Source organism: Echinops telfairi, unplaced genomic scaffold (assembly GCF_000313985.2).
Source record: "Echinops telfairi isolate 266 unplaced genomic scaffold, ASM31398v2 ScPeMD7_5592;HRSCAF=6446, whole genome shotgun sequence".
NCBI lineage: Eukaryota > Metazoa > Chordata > Mammalia > Afrosoricida > Tenrecidae > Echinops > Echinops telfairi.
Window position 1 is genome coordinate 22,470,085 of NW_022109491.1, and position 17,465 is coordinate 22,487,549.

At 39.6% G+C, this 17,465-nt stretch overlaps 1 protein-coding gene and 1 non-coding gene across 7 annotated transcripts in view; both read left to right on the forward strand.

Moving 5' to 3' along the window:
- Positions 1 to 17,465, forward strand: part of NCOA6 (nuclear receptor coactivator 6) — a 75,535-nt gene that overhangs the window by 53,409 nt on the left and 4,661 nt on the right. For 5 of the 6 annotated variants that reach the window (XM_045295462.1, XM_045295466.1, XM_045295465.1 and 2 more), the window contains 2 exons: positions 3,550 to 3,586; positions 7,972 to 8,117. In XM_045295462.1, the coding sequence (XP_045151397.1) occupies positions 3,550 to 3,586; positions 7,972 to 8,117 (183 nt within the window). Of the gene's footprint in view, positions 1 to 3,549; positions 3,587 to 3,706; positions 6,561 to 7,971; positions 8,118 to 17,465 lie in introns of those variants that run through there. The other variant, XM_045295467.1, reaches the window with a different exon arrangement.
- LOC115871431 lies at positions 7,186 to 7,373 on the forward strand. The gene has a single exon (XR_004047299.1). It is a non-coding gene; the product is annotated as a U2 spliceosomal RNA (small nuclear RNA).

Below are 17,465 nucleotides of genomic sequence, written 5' to 3' on the forward strand. Positions count from 1 at the left end.
GCCACCCATCCATGGGCAGTTTCCATGGCAGTTTTCCCCATGCCATGGCCCTGGAAGCCAAGGCTGGGGCTAACTGGCTGGCATATGGTAACTCACTGGAGTGGCAGGCATTGATGCAGTGAGGTAGTAATTGCATTTTCATGACAGGAGTGGAAGCTTGTTCAGCTCTCCCAAGTCATTTCTGTCATCTTGGATGGCATTAAGCTTCTCCTCGTGACCAAGGCATTGTAAATAACACTGAGGATGCTGTTTCTGGAAGGAGCTGTGGCACTCTGACAAATACTGCTATGGGTGCCAGGTCAGCTGTGAAAGCATAAAGGGCTTGATGGCAGTGACAGCATTGTTCCTGCCTTCCTAGACCAGACAGCTGATACAGAGCAGTATATGAGATTAAGATTCAATTTGTTCTTACCTGGCTTTTTTGTTGTTAGAGGTCATTGAAGGTATGAGTGCTTCCCACTAGTAGGTTAGACCCTCATTAGAAACACAATTCACACATGTAACAAAATTTGTAGAAAAATCAACAGTGCAACCATGTTTAATTTTGTGAATCCAAGCCAGTCAAAGTAAAGTGTGACTTGTGATTATTTTACAGCATGCTTCAGGATGCTTTGCCCTATGTGATGGAGAATACTTTATACAACACCCTCTGGGTAAATCCAAGCTATGAAAAACTGTGTCTGAGGAAAAAAATACTTCCACCACATAGTTACTTCTTTGCTAACTCGTTGCTCATATGATGCTTAGCATTGTGCTAGACATTTGGAAGGGGTGGGCTCAAGTAGGTTCTTCTGAGAAGGGCTAGTAAAAGTCATTTTTGCTGAGAAAAGGTGCTCCAAAAAGGAGGGCGGAAATTCCAATTTCTGCACCAACATTTTACTCCAGAAAATGAGCTTTACCTTGTTATGTATCTTCCTTTCATAGTAATTGACCAAATAATCATTTTGTTCCTTTTAAATGCTTGGTTTAAATAAATGCCCTTGAAATACACACAAAGCCACTATTGACCTTTACCAACCCCTGAATCTTCACTTAACATGAGCTAGCAGTGATGGTGTTAACATTCTTAAAATCATAGAATTTTGTCTTGTTTCCCAGAAACAAACAGATCAAGGTGATTCTCCTCTTCTGACGTGAGCCAAATTGGTGTTGTGCACACATTCCCCAAGTTTATATGGTCCAGCCTAGCCAGCAAGCGAACAGAGGCTCAGTGTGTTGGCATCTCTTTCTTATGGAGCAGTTCCCCGACTATCTGGGTTAGATACAAGATGTTAAACACCAAATTAGCCAGGATTTCCTTTTTTCTTAAATCATTTTATTGGGGCCTCTCACAGCTCTTAGAACATTCCATACATCAATTGTATCAAGTATATTTGTACATATGTTGCCATCTTCATTGCCAAAACATTTTCTACTTGAGCCCTTAGTATAAGCTCCTCTTTTTTCCCCTCCCACCTCCCACCACTGTAAATCCTTGATCAATTTATACATTGTTATTATTTAGTATCTTACACTGTCCGACATCTCCCTTCACCCCTGAGGGTTTTATTTCTCCTGAATTCCATGTGTCCAGAGCTCTTATCTGTACCAGTGTGTGTTCTCCAGTCTAGCCAGATTTGTAAGGTAGAACTGGGTCATGGTAGTGGGAGAGAGGAAATGTTCAAGAACTAGAGGAATGGTGTGTGATTTGTCGTTGCTATACTACACCTTGGTTGAATCATCCCTTCCTTTTAACCCTTCTGTGGGGGGATAAGGATTCCCTTTTGCCAACATCTTGCACTGAAGTCAGAGTGTCCAACCTCCTCCTATAAAAGGCTGTTTCAACCAGAAGGGTAGATGGAAGGTAGGTGGAGAAAAGGAGGAAGGGGGAACCGATTTCAATGATGGACACATAACCACACACACCCCTCTAGGGGGACAAGCAACAGAAGCCAGGGGGGGGAAAGGAGGCAGCAGTTGGTGTAGATATGAAAATAATAATTTATCAAGGAGTCACAAGGGGCGGGGGTGGAGGGGGGGCTGATACCAAGGGCTTAATAGAAAGTAAATGTTTAGAAAAGAATGATGGCAATGTATGTACAAATATGCTCGATACAATTGTGGTATGGATTGTTATAAAAGTTGTAAGAGCCCCCAATAAAATGATCTTTTGATAAAAATAAATAAATAAATGGGGGTGGGGGCTTGCTTCAAAAGGCTGATTATCAAATGCCAGGTACTGTACTAAAATTTGATGTGCATTATTTTGTTAAATCTTAATTTTGAAGTAGATAAAGAGATAATCTCCATTTTTCAGATGAGGCATTAAGTACAGAGGCCAGGTCATTTGCCCAGGCAATAAGGATACTAATGATAAACAGTAGGGTCAAGATTAGGACCCAGTTGCTCTGCTTTCACTACCCCCTACATATGTAATATAGTAGGGTGATTTAGCCATGTACATGGTCTTAACCTTGTATGAGGTGCCGTGTGCCTGGAAGTGGGACAAGGATATAACCATTGGGAGATCAGAGGCAAGAGAGAGCACTACCACCTGGTGCTATCCACATTTTATTATGTTGTAAAAGATGGAACTGCCTAAGCAGATAGTGGAGAAGATGCTTTTCTGCTAGTGCTGAGAAGTGCTTAGTAAACCCATAGTGCTCATTTGTGCAAAACCCTACTTTACAAATCCTTGGGTTTTTTCTTTCTTAGGGAAAACATTAGGAAGTCGAGGAAGAGAAGCACATGGTAGAATCTAGAAAGAGTACCTCAAAGCTAAGCTTTTTCCCCTCTCAAACTCAAGAGAGATTGGAGTAGAATGCATCCTTAATATATATTCAGGACATAACTTGAAGATTGCTGTCTTTAGGGAAAAAAATAATAGGGAGGACATGTTTTAAGAATGAATATAGATTGATGAGGGCAACAAATGTACATATGTGCTTGACTCAATGGATGTATGTATGGACTGTGATAAGAATTGTATGAACCCTCAATAAAATAATTTTAAAAGAAAAAGTAAATGTTTAGAAAATAATGATGGCAACATATGTACAAATATGCGTGATAAAAGTTGTTGTATACATTGTTATAAGACCCCCAATACAATTACATTTTTTTAAAAAAGGAAAAAAGTATATAAAAGCCTTGGTTAGCAATAACTATCTCTCCCTGTCCACATGGACCACCAAGTGAGGCTGAGGTGAGCATGCTACCATGAAAAAAAAAGAATGAATATACACTTTCTACTTGAGGAAGAGGTTTATTTTACTAACCTAGTTGTCACTGGTGAAATATGATCCAAGCAGAGTGAGGTTAGCTTTATTGATCCAGATAAGATTATTTCACAACGTGGCTTAGAAATAAAAATAGACCAAGTGTCGTGTGCCCCAGACAAACCAAGGTATGTCTGTGCCAACTAGGTCTCTCAGTGTAGGATGAGAACCCTGACGTGTACTGAGACACTTCAGTAGGGCATTCAGAATTCTCGTAGACACCCAGCTTTCTCTGTGGACATGTACACCAGCAGCTGCCATGTCTCATTTTTGCCCTTTGTATTTTTTACAGAACTTGAGGCAAATGCTGCCATAGTCTCTGGGCAAAGGTAAGATGATTGTTCCTGCATACTCAGCATGAATACAATATAAGCCTCTTTGATGGGTATCAGCTTTCTGAGCCTTTAAACCTCTCCTCACTTTGTCCTTTTCCTTCACTCTTTCACTAGTCTGTTTTTCCTGCTAAACTAGGGAGCTATCATGAGTCCTAACTCTCTGGAGGTAAGATTTTTCTTTACTAAAACCTGGTGGATAAATTTCTACCTTTCATAGTTGTGGAAAACTGAGTGAGATAACATGTTCGACCCTCACCATAGTGAGTAAATAATAAGTACTTAGTAAATGGACTTATTATCGATGTCATTAATAATGGTCCTTGTAACTACCTTCTAAAATGTAGCTGTTTCACTCCCATTTTACACATGAGCTCAGGTGAAAGAGAAAGCCAGGCAAGGTCTCACCCCAAACCTATGTTCTTCTGTTACTCTGTATTGCCTCACATACCCTAACAAAATGAAATCCATGGAGAAGAGTAGCATCATTTTCTAAAAGTCATTCCTTTTTTAATGTAGAAATGCACTAGGTAACATTTGAAAAAAAATTTCATAGTTGTGTATCAGCTTAGGAGTTCCTGGGTAGTACAAACAGTGCAGTGCTCACTGCTCACTGAAACAGCGATTCAAACACACCCAGAGGCATCTGGCAACACAGGCCTGGCTATCTGCTTGCAAAGGTCTTGAAAACTAAGGACCAGTTCCACTCTACATAGGGAATCACCATGAGTTGGAATCGACACAGTGGCAATAGGAACTACAATGTCAACTTAGTTTCAACAACCTTTACAATCATTTTTGCTTGTTTGTTTAATCATTAACTCTGTGAGGTACTAATAACTGCCAACCTTTATTGGAGGGTTATTGTGTGCCACCCAGTGAGCTTTGAGTTCCCTGGTATATTATTTCTTTAGTGTTCACCCAGTCTATAAGGAAATTAAATTCTGTGTTACAAGTGAGGAATCTAAGGTTTAGTAAATGCTCAAGATGGAATTTAAGCACACACCTTCTGACTCCAGAGCCCTAACTTCTTAACCTCTATATTATAGCAGAGAAGATGGGGATTTGTAGGTCAAGAGGTTGAACCTTTAGTGAGAGTTAAATATCTTGGGCAATTAATGCATGGCAAGACTTGACCCCTTCTTATTCTGACTCCAAACTGATGGTTCTTTCTACACCGCTGTACCTGTTTGGTTTGGTTTGTAGAGTACCAATACTTTAATTCATTTACATTTCTCAAGCATATGCCAACTATGTGGCTAAAGAAAGCAGCTAACTGGCCCAGAAATCCTGTTTGTGTATTTGTTCCCATAGCTGCCTACACACTGGCCATACACCAGAAGGAGATTATTTTATTAGGAGAAAGAGGCATCTTCCTTCTTCAGAGACTTTGACAATTTTCTGGGCTCCCAGCCAGAAAGATATCCTTACCACATCTAAGAAGAGGAGTAAACCTCCTTGACTCGCAATTCCATCCTAGCTCCAGCTTCGTATACATATGTGTGAGTCAAATGTTATCCTTAAAGCAAGGGTCAAAGTGAACAGAGTGGCCAAGTTTCCAGCCATAATGGAAGGGGCCTTCCAGTAAGAATGAATGGTGGATCCCTCCAGTTTCTCATATTGATCTAGGTAACTAACTAATAATAAATAAGTAAATACATAAATAAATAAATCTGAAATGGATTTGAAGTCTTTAGTGACAAATCCATTTCAAATACACACAAACATGAATGGTAGAGGAATTTACCATTTGATGGTAGAATCAGTCAAGTTGTTTAATCATATAATGGATTTGATTTTTTAAAAAGAACTCTAGTTGGGGAGTGAGGTCATGAAAGACTAATAAGAAGAAGCAACTCTTTGGGCAAAATTTCCCCCTTCCTATTATTTTGGTTCCTTGCAAACAAATTTAGTCAGCTTCTTTTTTTTCCTTCCCAGGGGTTTTTTTGATCATGAAAGTTGTAAGAAATTTATTAAAGAAAACTTGAAATTCACAGAAGCACAAAGAGGAAAATAGGTTAACAGTAAACCATACTCTTATGCCGAGCCAGTATACATTGTGTATGTTTTAGTTCATCTTCTAGTCCTCTTCTCAAAATATGTGTTTATGATGTAGATACAATATCGCGTTTATATTCAAGGTGTCTTCAAAAAGTTCATGGAAGAAAGATAGATTTTGTGTCTGTGGCCTTTAGGAAGCTACCTCATTATTGAAGCTCCCGCTTACATATTTCATATCTCATACGTTCATATATGGTTATATATACATTTGGTATATTATGACATTATTGTGAAAATAGGATTAGACTGTTTATGCCATTTGCAAATTCTTTTTCCATTTAATAATGTATCATGAACAGTGTTATTACGTGATTTTTCATGACCGCATATGGAGTGCCATGATTTAGTTAATCCATTATCATTAGGCATTTAGGTGTTCTATTTTCACTAGTATAAATAAAATGCTTTCCTCTTCTTGAAATTATATTTCTGTAAAAATATTTCCTGAAGCACATTGAAATTTTTGAGTCAGAGGGTTTATACCAGAATTTCTCAGTCTCAGCATTATTCTCACTTGGGCCAGAAAATTCCGTGTTGTAAGGGCTTTCTTATACATTAGGATATTTGGTGGCATGCCTACTAGATGCCAGTAGTACCTCCCTCCACCCCTAATCATGTAACAAAGTATCTTCAAACATTGCTAAATGCCCCAAGGGGACATAACTGTGGTCCCAGTTGAGGACCACTAGATTACACTATTTATGTTCTATTAGCATTGTATGAAAATGTTTCTATGCCCTCAGTTCGTAACTGAGGGTTAATAACATGGAATATTAACCATTTTAAATCTTTACATACTAAAATCGGTAGGACCAAGCAAACAAAAACTGTTCACTGCCATGGGAGTCAGTTCCCCACTCGTGGTGACCTATAGGACAGGGTAGGACTGCCCTATGGGTTTCCGAGACAATCTGTGGAAGTAGAAAGCCTCATCTTTCTCCCCAGAAGTAGCTTGTGGTTTCAAACTGATGACCTTGCGGTTAACAGCCCGAAACATAACCATACCACCACCAGGGCTCCAGTAAAAACAGGATTGCCTGGGAGTGTATTGTGAATCTATTCCCATGTATATTCTCCCACAATGTGACCTGTAATATGCCATTACCTGGTGTACAAGATGCAGAGTAAGTGGCAATATACTTGCTTCCCACTGATTAACATGGTTAAGTTCCAAATATTAAATCGTTATGTGAAAATCAGCCTTAGGTGAAAGTGGAAGATGACTATATCATATCATTACATAACTGCCAAACCACTGGGAATCCTGGCCTACTCACATTGACAAATAACCTTAACCATCACAGCCAGCATTATTCTCTTCTAGCACTTTATCATCTGTTGCTGCCAGGTGTATGTCATTAATGCAAAAATAGTAAGATAATAGATTTTGACTGTTGTCGTAAATGCAAGATGTCAGATAATGTGATGGTGCATAAGAGTATATGTTAGTGAAATCCGAAGTTTTAGATACATTCTTTTTAGATCCTATTTTAGAGTTAGTAGCAATTTTTAAACAACTGGTATTAAATATTCTTTTCACAAATCTTTTAAAAATTACAAAGTTCTAGTATCTGTTCTTATCAGTTTAATATCTGATACATCCTATATCCTAGGACAATATAGTAAATGGATTTTGGGGATTAGGAGATGGAATAAGACATTGCTCCGTCCACTCCACATATCGACCTGGCATTGCAGTACTTCCAGGAACGGTGCACTCCTTTCGGGGAGAAAAATCAGCGGTTTAAAGGAAGAATCGTTTCACTGTTCCTCACTGCCAAGCACTCTTGACAGTTCTTTGACGGCTTAACTTAAGAATGGCCAGGCTCTTCGTGTGTACATCCGTTGTGCATAAGCTGGCAACTTTTCTTACGTTCTCTCGTCAGCTTACATTGTTTATTAAGACAAAATAAAAGCTTGTAAAAAAATTACAAAGTCCTCAATCTTTTCATTTCAAAAGGGGCATATTTATTAGCTTGTGATAATGAGTGAGGGATTTTTTTATTCCAAGTTTTTATGCCTTTTGCCAGTTTTCCAACCATTTCAACAGCATCACACTTTAGTATTTTGTTTTTATTGATATAACAGGTTAAACACACTTTAACATTCTCAGTATTCTAAAAAGTAATTGTACTCATTGTCCCAGGATGGAATTGAGAATTTTCTCCCCAGAATGACTTGAGGGTCGGGTGGGGGTGTTGGGGATATTCCTTTTCCATGTATTTTCTCCTGCTTTATGAGTGAAACCCTATCTGAAGAGCTCCTCTTTTGTGTTATCTGAATCGCCTCCTTGGAAACTTGTGCTTCTTTTTTGTCATCAGTGAGCCCAAAGAGATAGCTGAAAAGTCCAAAACCCCAAGCCGAAGAAACTCACGAACTGAAGAGTCAACTGTGGCTTCTGAAAGTGTAGAAAATGGACACCGTAAACGATCCTCTCGGCCTGCTTCCGCCTCCAGCTCTACTAAAGGTTAGCAGTGGGCTAGGGGTGAGGGTGCTGTTTGAAGTTCATTAAAAGGAGTGGGGTCCTGATCTTAGCAGCATCTTTGCTTCTCTTCCTTAAAGTTATCAAGTTACTGTGACTTCTATTATTTGTCTGTCTAGGGCATCATTTGTTAATTCATCTAACTGTGTCTTCTGTGTGTGTAGAGCAGCAAGCAGTTAGAAAAGAACACATAAAAGTACAGAGTGATTCCACTTTAAATTCATGATGACCTACTTCATTTAGTTCCTCAGCATGGCCCAACCATTTTCTTATGTTTCTGTGATCAAATCTGTCACTCTGCTTTTAAACTATCAACCCCCACTTTGTCCCCTCCCTCTCAGCAAAATCCTCACCTCTTCTTAGAGAAGATAGAACTGCCTCATCTTCCCACTGTTGGGGGTAATAGCCATCAAATCAATTCTGACTCATGGCAGCCCTGTGTGTGCAGAGTAGAACGGCTGTATATGGTTTCCTATGACTTTTGGGGAGCAGATCACCAGCCTCGTCTACCAACGTGCCTCTGGGTGGGTTTGAACTGTCAGCCTTTCAGTAGCCTCCTCCGCTCCTTGTATTAATAGAATATGTATTCCTCCTCAAGTCTTCTTCCACTTGTGCCTCTGATCCCATCTCCTCTGACGTTCCCAAGAACCTTATACTATCAGTCTTCTCTCTTGACTACTACCTCCTTTATCAACTAATACTTCCTTTGTTTCTGTGACCTAGAAATCATCCCCATCTACTTCTTTAGTTGTCTACCCATTTCTTATTGCCTATGCAAAAGCATTCAACTTTGTGGATCATACTAAATGATGGATAACAGAAATCCAAAACACTTAATTGTGCATATGTGGAGCCTATTACAATAGACCAAAAGCAGAGCTAGGGGATACTGCCTGGTTTAAAATCTGGAAAGGTCTGCATCAGTATTGTATATTTTCACCATATTTGAACAAATAATTTTATAAGATGGACTCTATGAAGAAATGTGGCAACAGAATTGAAGGAAGCTTTGTTAACACCCTGCAATATGTAGATGGCACAGCCTTGCTTATGGAAAGTGAAAAGGACTTGAAGCACTTAACTGATGACGATCGTGAGGTATAATAAAAAATCCTCACACAGCCGGTCCAGTAAGCAACATCATGATAAATGGAGAACATATTTAGGTTGTCAAGGAATTCATTTTGCTTAAATCCACAATCAGTGCAGCAGTCAAAACTCAAAAATGTATTTCAAAGGATATCTTTAAAGTGTCCAAATGCAAAGACATCACTTTGAAGGCTAAAGTGCATCTAACTCGAGCCAGGGTGTTTTCAGTCACCTCAGAGGCATGCAAAAGCTAGACAGCAAATAAGGAAGAATGAGGAAGAATTTATGCCTTTGAATTACAGTGTTGGCAAAGAATATTGATATACCATGAACTTGCTAGAAGACCAAACAACTCAGTATACAGCCAGAATGCTCTTTAGAAATGACGATGGCAAGACTTTGTCTGGTGTACTTTTCTGAACATGTTATCAGGAAGAACCAATGCCTGGAGAAGAACATCATGCTGGGGGAAGACCCTCAACAAGGGGGACTGCCACAGTGGCTGCAACAGTGAGCTCAAATATAGCAATGATTGTGAGAATGGCACGGGGCTAGACAGTGTTTCATTCTGTTGTACATAGGGTTACTAGAAATTGAAACCGACTTCTCGACACTGAACAACTCTGGCTGTGACCCTTCTCAGTCTCTCTAACTAACCATTGGAGGCTTGCTCTCCTGAAACTTTGATCCTGAGGCCTTTTTTTCCTTCGACTTCAATTTTCTCCCTAAGTGATCTCAGTCATGCCCCTCTTCTTCACAGATGACTCATAAATTGCATTTCTAATATAGGGACTCAAACTCAGTATGTTTGAAACCCAAGGTCCTCTGCCATTGTTCACTCATCTCAACGAAGGACACCACCTTTATCCCTTAAGCAAGCTAGAAGTTCAGGAGTCTCCTTCCTGGATACCACCTGTCCCCCACTCTCGCCTCTGAACCCTCACAGATTCCCCAAGCTATTCTATCCATACTACTACCCACCAGCTTGCAATGCTTCAGTTATTTACCATTATAATTAGGATTAAAATCTAAAAGGCTCACCATGGCCCATAAAGTTCAGTGAAGTCTGACCCATCAGTTTCTCCCACTCTCACCTCACTCCCTTTGGTAAAATACACGTTATTCTCATCCCTGTCCCCACATGGCCTCAGCACCTGTCACAGCTATTGTGGGGAGTGCTCTTTCGTCCCCTCTTCTCATCTTTAATTTTGTGTTCTTTCTACTTCTCTTAGCTCAGTTTTCAGTGCTGTGAGAAATTATGTTCTCCTGCGTAACGCCACAGTTTATGTCTTTTGTGAGGCAAATGATGAATATGTGTGTGCTCCATTAGGGCAAGAGAACATATCTGGTTTTGTTAACCATACCAAATATTTATGAAGTACTATTTACTACATAGCAGGCCCTAAGGATTTGATAGTGAAAAGACAGAATCTCTTCACTGCATTGATTAGATTTACAAGAAAGACAAGTTCTCATATAGTGTGTTAAATCCTGTGAAAGCAAATTGACATGGTACTGTAGGAGCATATAGCTGGGGTGCTTTGCCTCTTCTGCCAGGTCAGAGAAGGGTTGACTGGAGTATTCGAAACAAAAGGTACAGCATGTACAAAGTCTCAGATCTGAGAGAGGAAATGTGCTGTGCTTCAGCAGCTCGAGTTGGATAAGGACTGGGAGGAAGTCAAGTGTCATTGGAATGCCAGTCTTGAGATCAAGGCAGATTTGGGTGGACTGACACCAGACACCAACCTGAGGACTCAGCTGCAGTTGGAGGGTCATGTTTCTCAACAGGAATGTCACAATACCTCACAAGAGCCCCCTGGGAGTAGGCTATGGGTCTGTACGTCATCTAGGTAAAGCAGACGTGCAGAAAATCCCACCCCCTATCTCAGCCTACTGGAGATGAGAGAAACAGTGAGAGGGCCTTTCTTTCCATTCTGTGCATGTTGTCCACACAGAAAATGCTTCCACAGGCATCCCACTTTAGATGCAGGGATGGAGCCAGAACCTCTCTCTGTCTGGCAGCAGAAACTTCTTTGAAAGGACACACCTTTTAGTAGTTTCAAGTAAGAACACAAAAGGAATGATTTCTGGAGTTCCTGGAGAATCTCAGGGTCCCTTGCTTTTCTGAAGGATCAAGGTCTTCTAGGCTATTGAAACAGAAATCTTTCAAGTAATAAAAAGGAGTTGGCCTTTGGAAATGTCAGGCACTAGATTTTTGGAACCTTGATCTAAGCCCAGAACCTCAAGATACTAAAAGTAGCATTGACTTTGCACCAGAGAAAAGTAATCTATCTTATAGAGCAGCTGAGGTAGTAAGGAAGAAATAGCCACACTTACATCCACTCTCCAGACAACTGCCAGGCAAAAAGAGGTGGGAAAACTAAAGCCTGTTTAAGAGGGATGGGGAGACTAGGCCTATAGAAGGGTAAGTTAAAAAACAAACAAAACAAAAACCCTCACTACTAGCGTTCTAGTTTATACATGCACAGGTTTAGTCCAAACAAAACATGTTTAAACGCAACTGCAGTCTGTGGATGGCTGCAGACAAATTCTCTCAGTAACACACGTTTTAGTCTCATGGTGCATTGCAAATAAAGGTCCCATCAGAGAAGTACCTTCTCAGGTGATCTGTTGGGTCAGTTAAATTCAAAGCAGAGAAGTCTTCTCTGAAGGTTATGGGCACTATTTTTTCAAGATTATGAAGGGATAACTTTGATAGATTGTTCTGGAAGGGCACAGGAAAATCTTGAGGGCTTATTTTGATGTTTAAAGGAAACTGAAAACTGCTTTGGTGAGAAAGAAGCTAGGAACGTTGAACAGAGGAATTTTTTTTCTTTATAATCTACTTGCTCATTCTTCAAGGATAGCAGGGGTTATCTTAGGAGACTGTCATTGGGAAACCTTACTTATCCCCATCTACCTTCTAGCCAGATCTTGCTCCTTCAGACTTTGACTCCCAAACTCAAAGAGCATTTTAAAAAGAATGTGATTTGAGTGTCTGGAGAATGCCAAAACCGCCATCTTGAAAGGTGTAAAACTGTAAATCAAAGAGCACAGAATTCTTACAGTAGGGTTAGAGATGGAAACATAGCCTTCAGAAACGTATTAGGCCTACAGGGTGGATATGTTGAGAAATTCGAAGTTCACACCTTGATATTTTTATTTAATAAAGATTTCTATGATTTTTGTATTATTACTCTGACTTACTTTCATACACTTAAATTGGACATTGTCCTAATGTGGTGTAGTCATACTGGACTGCCTGCCCCAAAGCATGCGATGAAGCTTATCAACTGGCTTACAAAAAGCCATACAAACTCTTAGAAACACTATGGGGCAGTCCTCTGTCCTATAGGGCTGCTCTGGGTCAGAATCAGCTCTGCTGCTGTGGGTTTGGTTTGGGTATTTAAGGAACTTCAGCCAGGCAGTGTCAGTGTCATGTGTTTACCAAATGGCATTTAATTAAGTTTAGTAATCATTTTGACATAACTAACCAGCTTTGTGCATGTCATGTGTACTGTGGTTCCAGGAGATGCTATTGCCAGAATTGAGCAAATTAAGACTTAGTTTGTTTTAAGCCCTCACATTTTTAAAGTTAGCCCCATAAAGTTACATGAGTGCCAACCAAATTGGATGTTTTCTATTTTACATTTGTTTTAAAAGAATTTTTTAACTTTCAAATTTATTCCTTTTGTATTTTCAACTGTCCTTTATGAACATGTGCTATTGCTAAAATGGGTTTTATGTCAGAACTGTAGTTGAATTATAAAATGATATTTTGTTATAAAATAAATTTCAATTAATAGCTTTTTTCAGGAGACTATTAGTTTCCTCCCCCCCTCCTTTTTTTTTAGTGGAAGATGAGGGGAATATAGTATTTGAAATGTCAATGTTTCTTTAAAAACCCAACACAGAATTAAAGCTTTAAATTCAAAACAAAAAGCTCACAGGCTCTGAGATCTTGCAAGGGTTATTGCGTAAGCCTCTTACTAGAGGATGGCAGAGTTCCACCAGGCCCCAGGCTCCTGAGTCACATATAATTGCCACCCCCAGCCTGAGGTCTTCAGGCTATTTTTTATCCCTAGGTAAGCTACCTTTAAAGCAGAAAGGTGTACTATAGTTCTTTTGGTGTTAAGTCAGGGCCCTTGGATCCAAATTAAAGAATAAACATGCATATGTTTTGTCCTGTGTATTAGAATAGTGTCATAAAATAACTTACTGTGATTGGATTCGAATCTATGCTTCCATACTTGGAGATTCATGATGGTGCTGGGTACTTGAACCATACACATGGAGGAGAAACAGCTTTTTTGCACTCATAAGATTTTGGTCGTACATGCACAAACAGAATGAGAAACATTCTGATATGGGGTCATTTCTGGTTGTTTTATTATTATTGTTGTTATTAATCACTTTATGGGGCTTATACAACTCTTTTTTTTCCTAATTTTATTAGGGGCTCATACAACTCTTATCACAATCCGTACATACATCAATTGTGTAAAGCGCATTTGTACATTTTGCCCTGCTTATACAACTCTTATCACAATCCATACATCATGTCAAGCACATTTGTACATTTGTTGCCATCATCATTCTCAAAACATTTTCTTTCTACTTGAGCTCTCTATCAGCTCCTCATATTCCCCCTCCCTCCCCGCCTCCCCCCATTGTTTCTGTTTTTAATGAAGCTCTGGACAGCAGAGACTATGACAAGCAGTGAAGAACGAGATGTTGTGTACTTTTCTGTGAAAGAGCAGGTGCACTTTCGTGCTCCTGCTGTGAGGGCAGAGATTGTTTCCGTCGTCGTGCTGGCCAAGGCACACTAGATCGCCAGTTTGGAGCCGGGGGAATGGGGGGGTTCTGGACCCACATGGTTGGCTGATCATCCTCTAATCCAGTTTTTGTCTTTGGTTGGTTTGGGTTTTTCCCCCTCACTCTTAATTACAAACCCCAAAATTGGTTTCCACAAATCAGTCAACTTTTAAATTACATTTGATCATATGAATTGTTTACAAGCATACAGATAGATGGTTCTATTTCTTGATGTGAGTTCCCCATTTACACAGAAATTAATGATTTTCTAGTTTATCTTCTCATGTTTTTATTCCTTTATTCATAATAGTTTTATATTTCTCAATTGGGGAAAACTATTTGTAATTAAAACACAGAGTTCAAAGCATCAGTTTGAAACCAGAGAAAAGATGCTAACACAGGGAAGTTCAGAGTAACCTGTAAACCAAAGTTCAGCTGTTGAGTGCCCTAAGGTGCATCTGACAGCAAAGTAGATGAGACTCCCATGGTACCCACAAGGCAGTGAATTGAGGAACAACAATTGAAAAAAAACAAAAGACAAAGACTATCCCAAATCTAAACCCACTGCCATGGAATCTGTTTTGACTCAGCAACCCGAGAGGACAGAGCAGAATTGTTCCTTAGGTTCAGATTGCTTCATCTTTCGCCCCGAGTGAATTTGAACTGCTTACTCTGTGGTCGATAGCCACTGTTAACTTACCAAACCAGACCACACTGCCACTGAGTCAATACTGACTCATATAAACCCTATAGGGTTTCTGAAACTAAATTTTTGTGAGTGGGGGGGTGGTCCACACAGCATGTATTTCATTTTTGTCTATAAGAAGTAGAAATTTGGAGAGTGGGGTGGAGAGGGAGAACTGATTAAAAAGATCTACTTATAACCTCCCTGGGGGACGGACAACAGAAAAGTGGGTGAAGGGAGACATCGGACAGTGTAAGATATGACAAAATAATAATTTATAAATTATCAAAGGTTCATGAAGGAGTGGGGAGTAGGGAGGGAGGGGGAAAATGAGGAACTGATGCCAGGGACTTATGTGGAGAGCAAATGTTTGAGAATGATGAGGGTAGTGAATGTATAAATTTACTTTATACAATTGATGTATGCATGGATGTGGTAAGAGTTGTATGAGCCCCCAACAAAATGATTTTTTAAAAAAAGTAGAAATTGCCAAACATTGTAAAGTAAGGTGAGGTTTGACTATAATTTGATTTACTCGTTCATAATACTATTTGATAGGGTGAATTTTAAATTTGTTACTAGATACAAAATTAATCTGAGAGACATAATACAGTGTAATAGTCATGAGTTTATTCAATGCATTTTGAAAAACTTAGCAGCATAGAAAGCATCCCAGTTATTTAAGAGTGAGTGTGTGAGACTAAATCTTTACAGGAACACACAATCTTGTCTTTCTCCCACATTGCTGTTAGTTCGTCTGAACTACTGATCTTGTGACTAGCAGCCCATCGCCTAACACAGAGCACCACCAGGGATCCTTGCTTAACCCACAGTGCTTAATTAATATAGAAGTATTATTTTTGTGGAAACAAAGATGTGCCTAACTAGAGATGGAGAAGAAAACCCTCAACAGTAACTGCCTGCAACTCCACTTAGAGCATAATTTAGAAACTAGTCTTGGAATTTCTGAAGGAAATTTTCCAAAATGTTTTGCAATTAAAGCTAACTGAAAGGTCACCCCACCAACTGCTTGCATAAAGATGACAACCATGGAAACCTTATGGGGGAGTCCTATTCTGTCCTACAAGGGTCACTGTGAGTCATAAGCTACTTAATGGCCAAGGGGTTAGAGAGGTCATGGCTAGAAGTAGTAGACTGAAAAGCACAATAAAGTGAGCAAATACATTCATTTAAGTCACTCTTTAAAGCTCCTTGGGAGCCATACTCATATAGTATACTCATATACTAAAAGATTCAATAGAGCCCTTGTACTATAGATTTGATTAAAATTTGCTTGAGCTCAGAAGAGGCACCTGTTCTGGAAGAAGATAGACGTATGAGCCACTGCACACTCATGTCCCCCTACAGAACCACAAGGAAAAAGAAACTCACTGGCAGAGTCAACTTTGTCAAAACTCTGGGAACCAGTCAAAGAGTAACAGCAACTAAGCAATGCTAATCAAAAAATAAAAACATGGAGACAGTAGGAACACCCTGATTTTCTACTTGCCATTACCCCGCCTCCCTTGGCTCAGTGGGACCATGCTAAAGCATCAGCAGCAGACACTCCAGAGGGAGCAAAGGATCAATTTTCAAATTTATTATTTGTGTCTGTGCCTGAAAGATTGAAGCAAGGCAGTCATCTTGGGTTGGCCTGTCTGTGAGATCACATAGTCTGCAGGAACTACCTAAGGCTCAGTGCAAGCCTGCGAAGTGCGAGGAGCCCCAGCACAGAGCTAATTTGCAAAGACTGAGAGGAGGTTTTATTTGTTGTTTCCCCCTGACATTCAAGGAAATCTCTCAAGCTCAGATAAAGACGACCCCCCTCCCACCCCTGTGTCCACGCACCCAGGAAAGCAGTCTTTTCAATAATACTTAGGTGAAATCACTAAAATGGATGAGAACAGCTTTCAACAGCAAAAAGTCAAATATAGGGCAAGTGAAGAATCTGATTCCCAGAGATACATTATAATATTCTACTGCCCTGTTTTGAACTAAAAAGTAGCATGACGTACAAAGAAACAATAAGGGATGACTCATTCAAAAGAAACAGAAACCATCCCCATGGAAGTCTATTTCAATGGGCTTACTAGATAAAGACTTTAAGACAATGGTATTAAATATAAATATGTCCAGAGATCCAAAGGAAATCTGGGGGGGTGTTAAATATCAGCAAGATAGCAATTCTAGAGAGGAACAAAACATTGGAACTGCAAAGCACAGTAACAAATACAAATTTCACTGAAGGTATTCAACCAAAGATGCAAGCTGACAGGAGGGAAAAAAATCAGTACACTTAAAGATCAGACAATTGAAGTTACTGAGTCTGAAGAACAAAAAGGGAAAACATGCACCAAAGCGAGCAGAGCCTAAGGGACCTCTCAGGGATACTATCAGTAATCAATATACATCTTAGGGGAGTTTCAGAAGGGAGAGAGAGAAAAAGGCAGAAAAAAATATTTCAGGAAACACTGGCTGAAAGCCTCCCAAATCTGATGAAAGATAAGAACCTACACATAAATTAAACAAATTGCAGATAGGATAAACCCAGAAAGATTTCCTCCTAGACATAATCAAACTCAGAAAAAACAAAGGTAAGAGAGTCTTTTTTTTTTTTTTTTGATAAGAGAGTCTTAAAAGCAACAAAAAAGCAAGTGCTCACAAGAAAGGGATCATTGCTGATTGCTTCTCAGAAGCCATGGAGGCTGCCAGAAAGCATTGCATTAACCTTTAAAAAGCTGGGG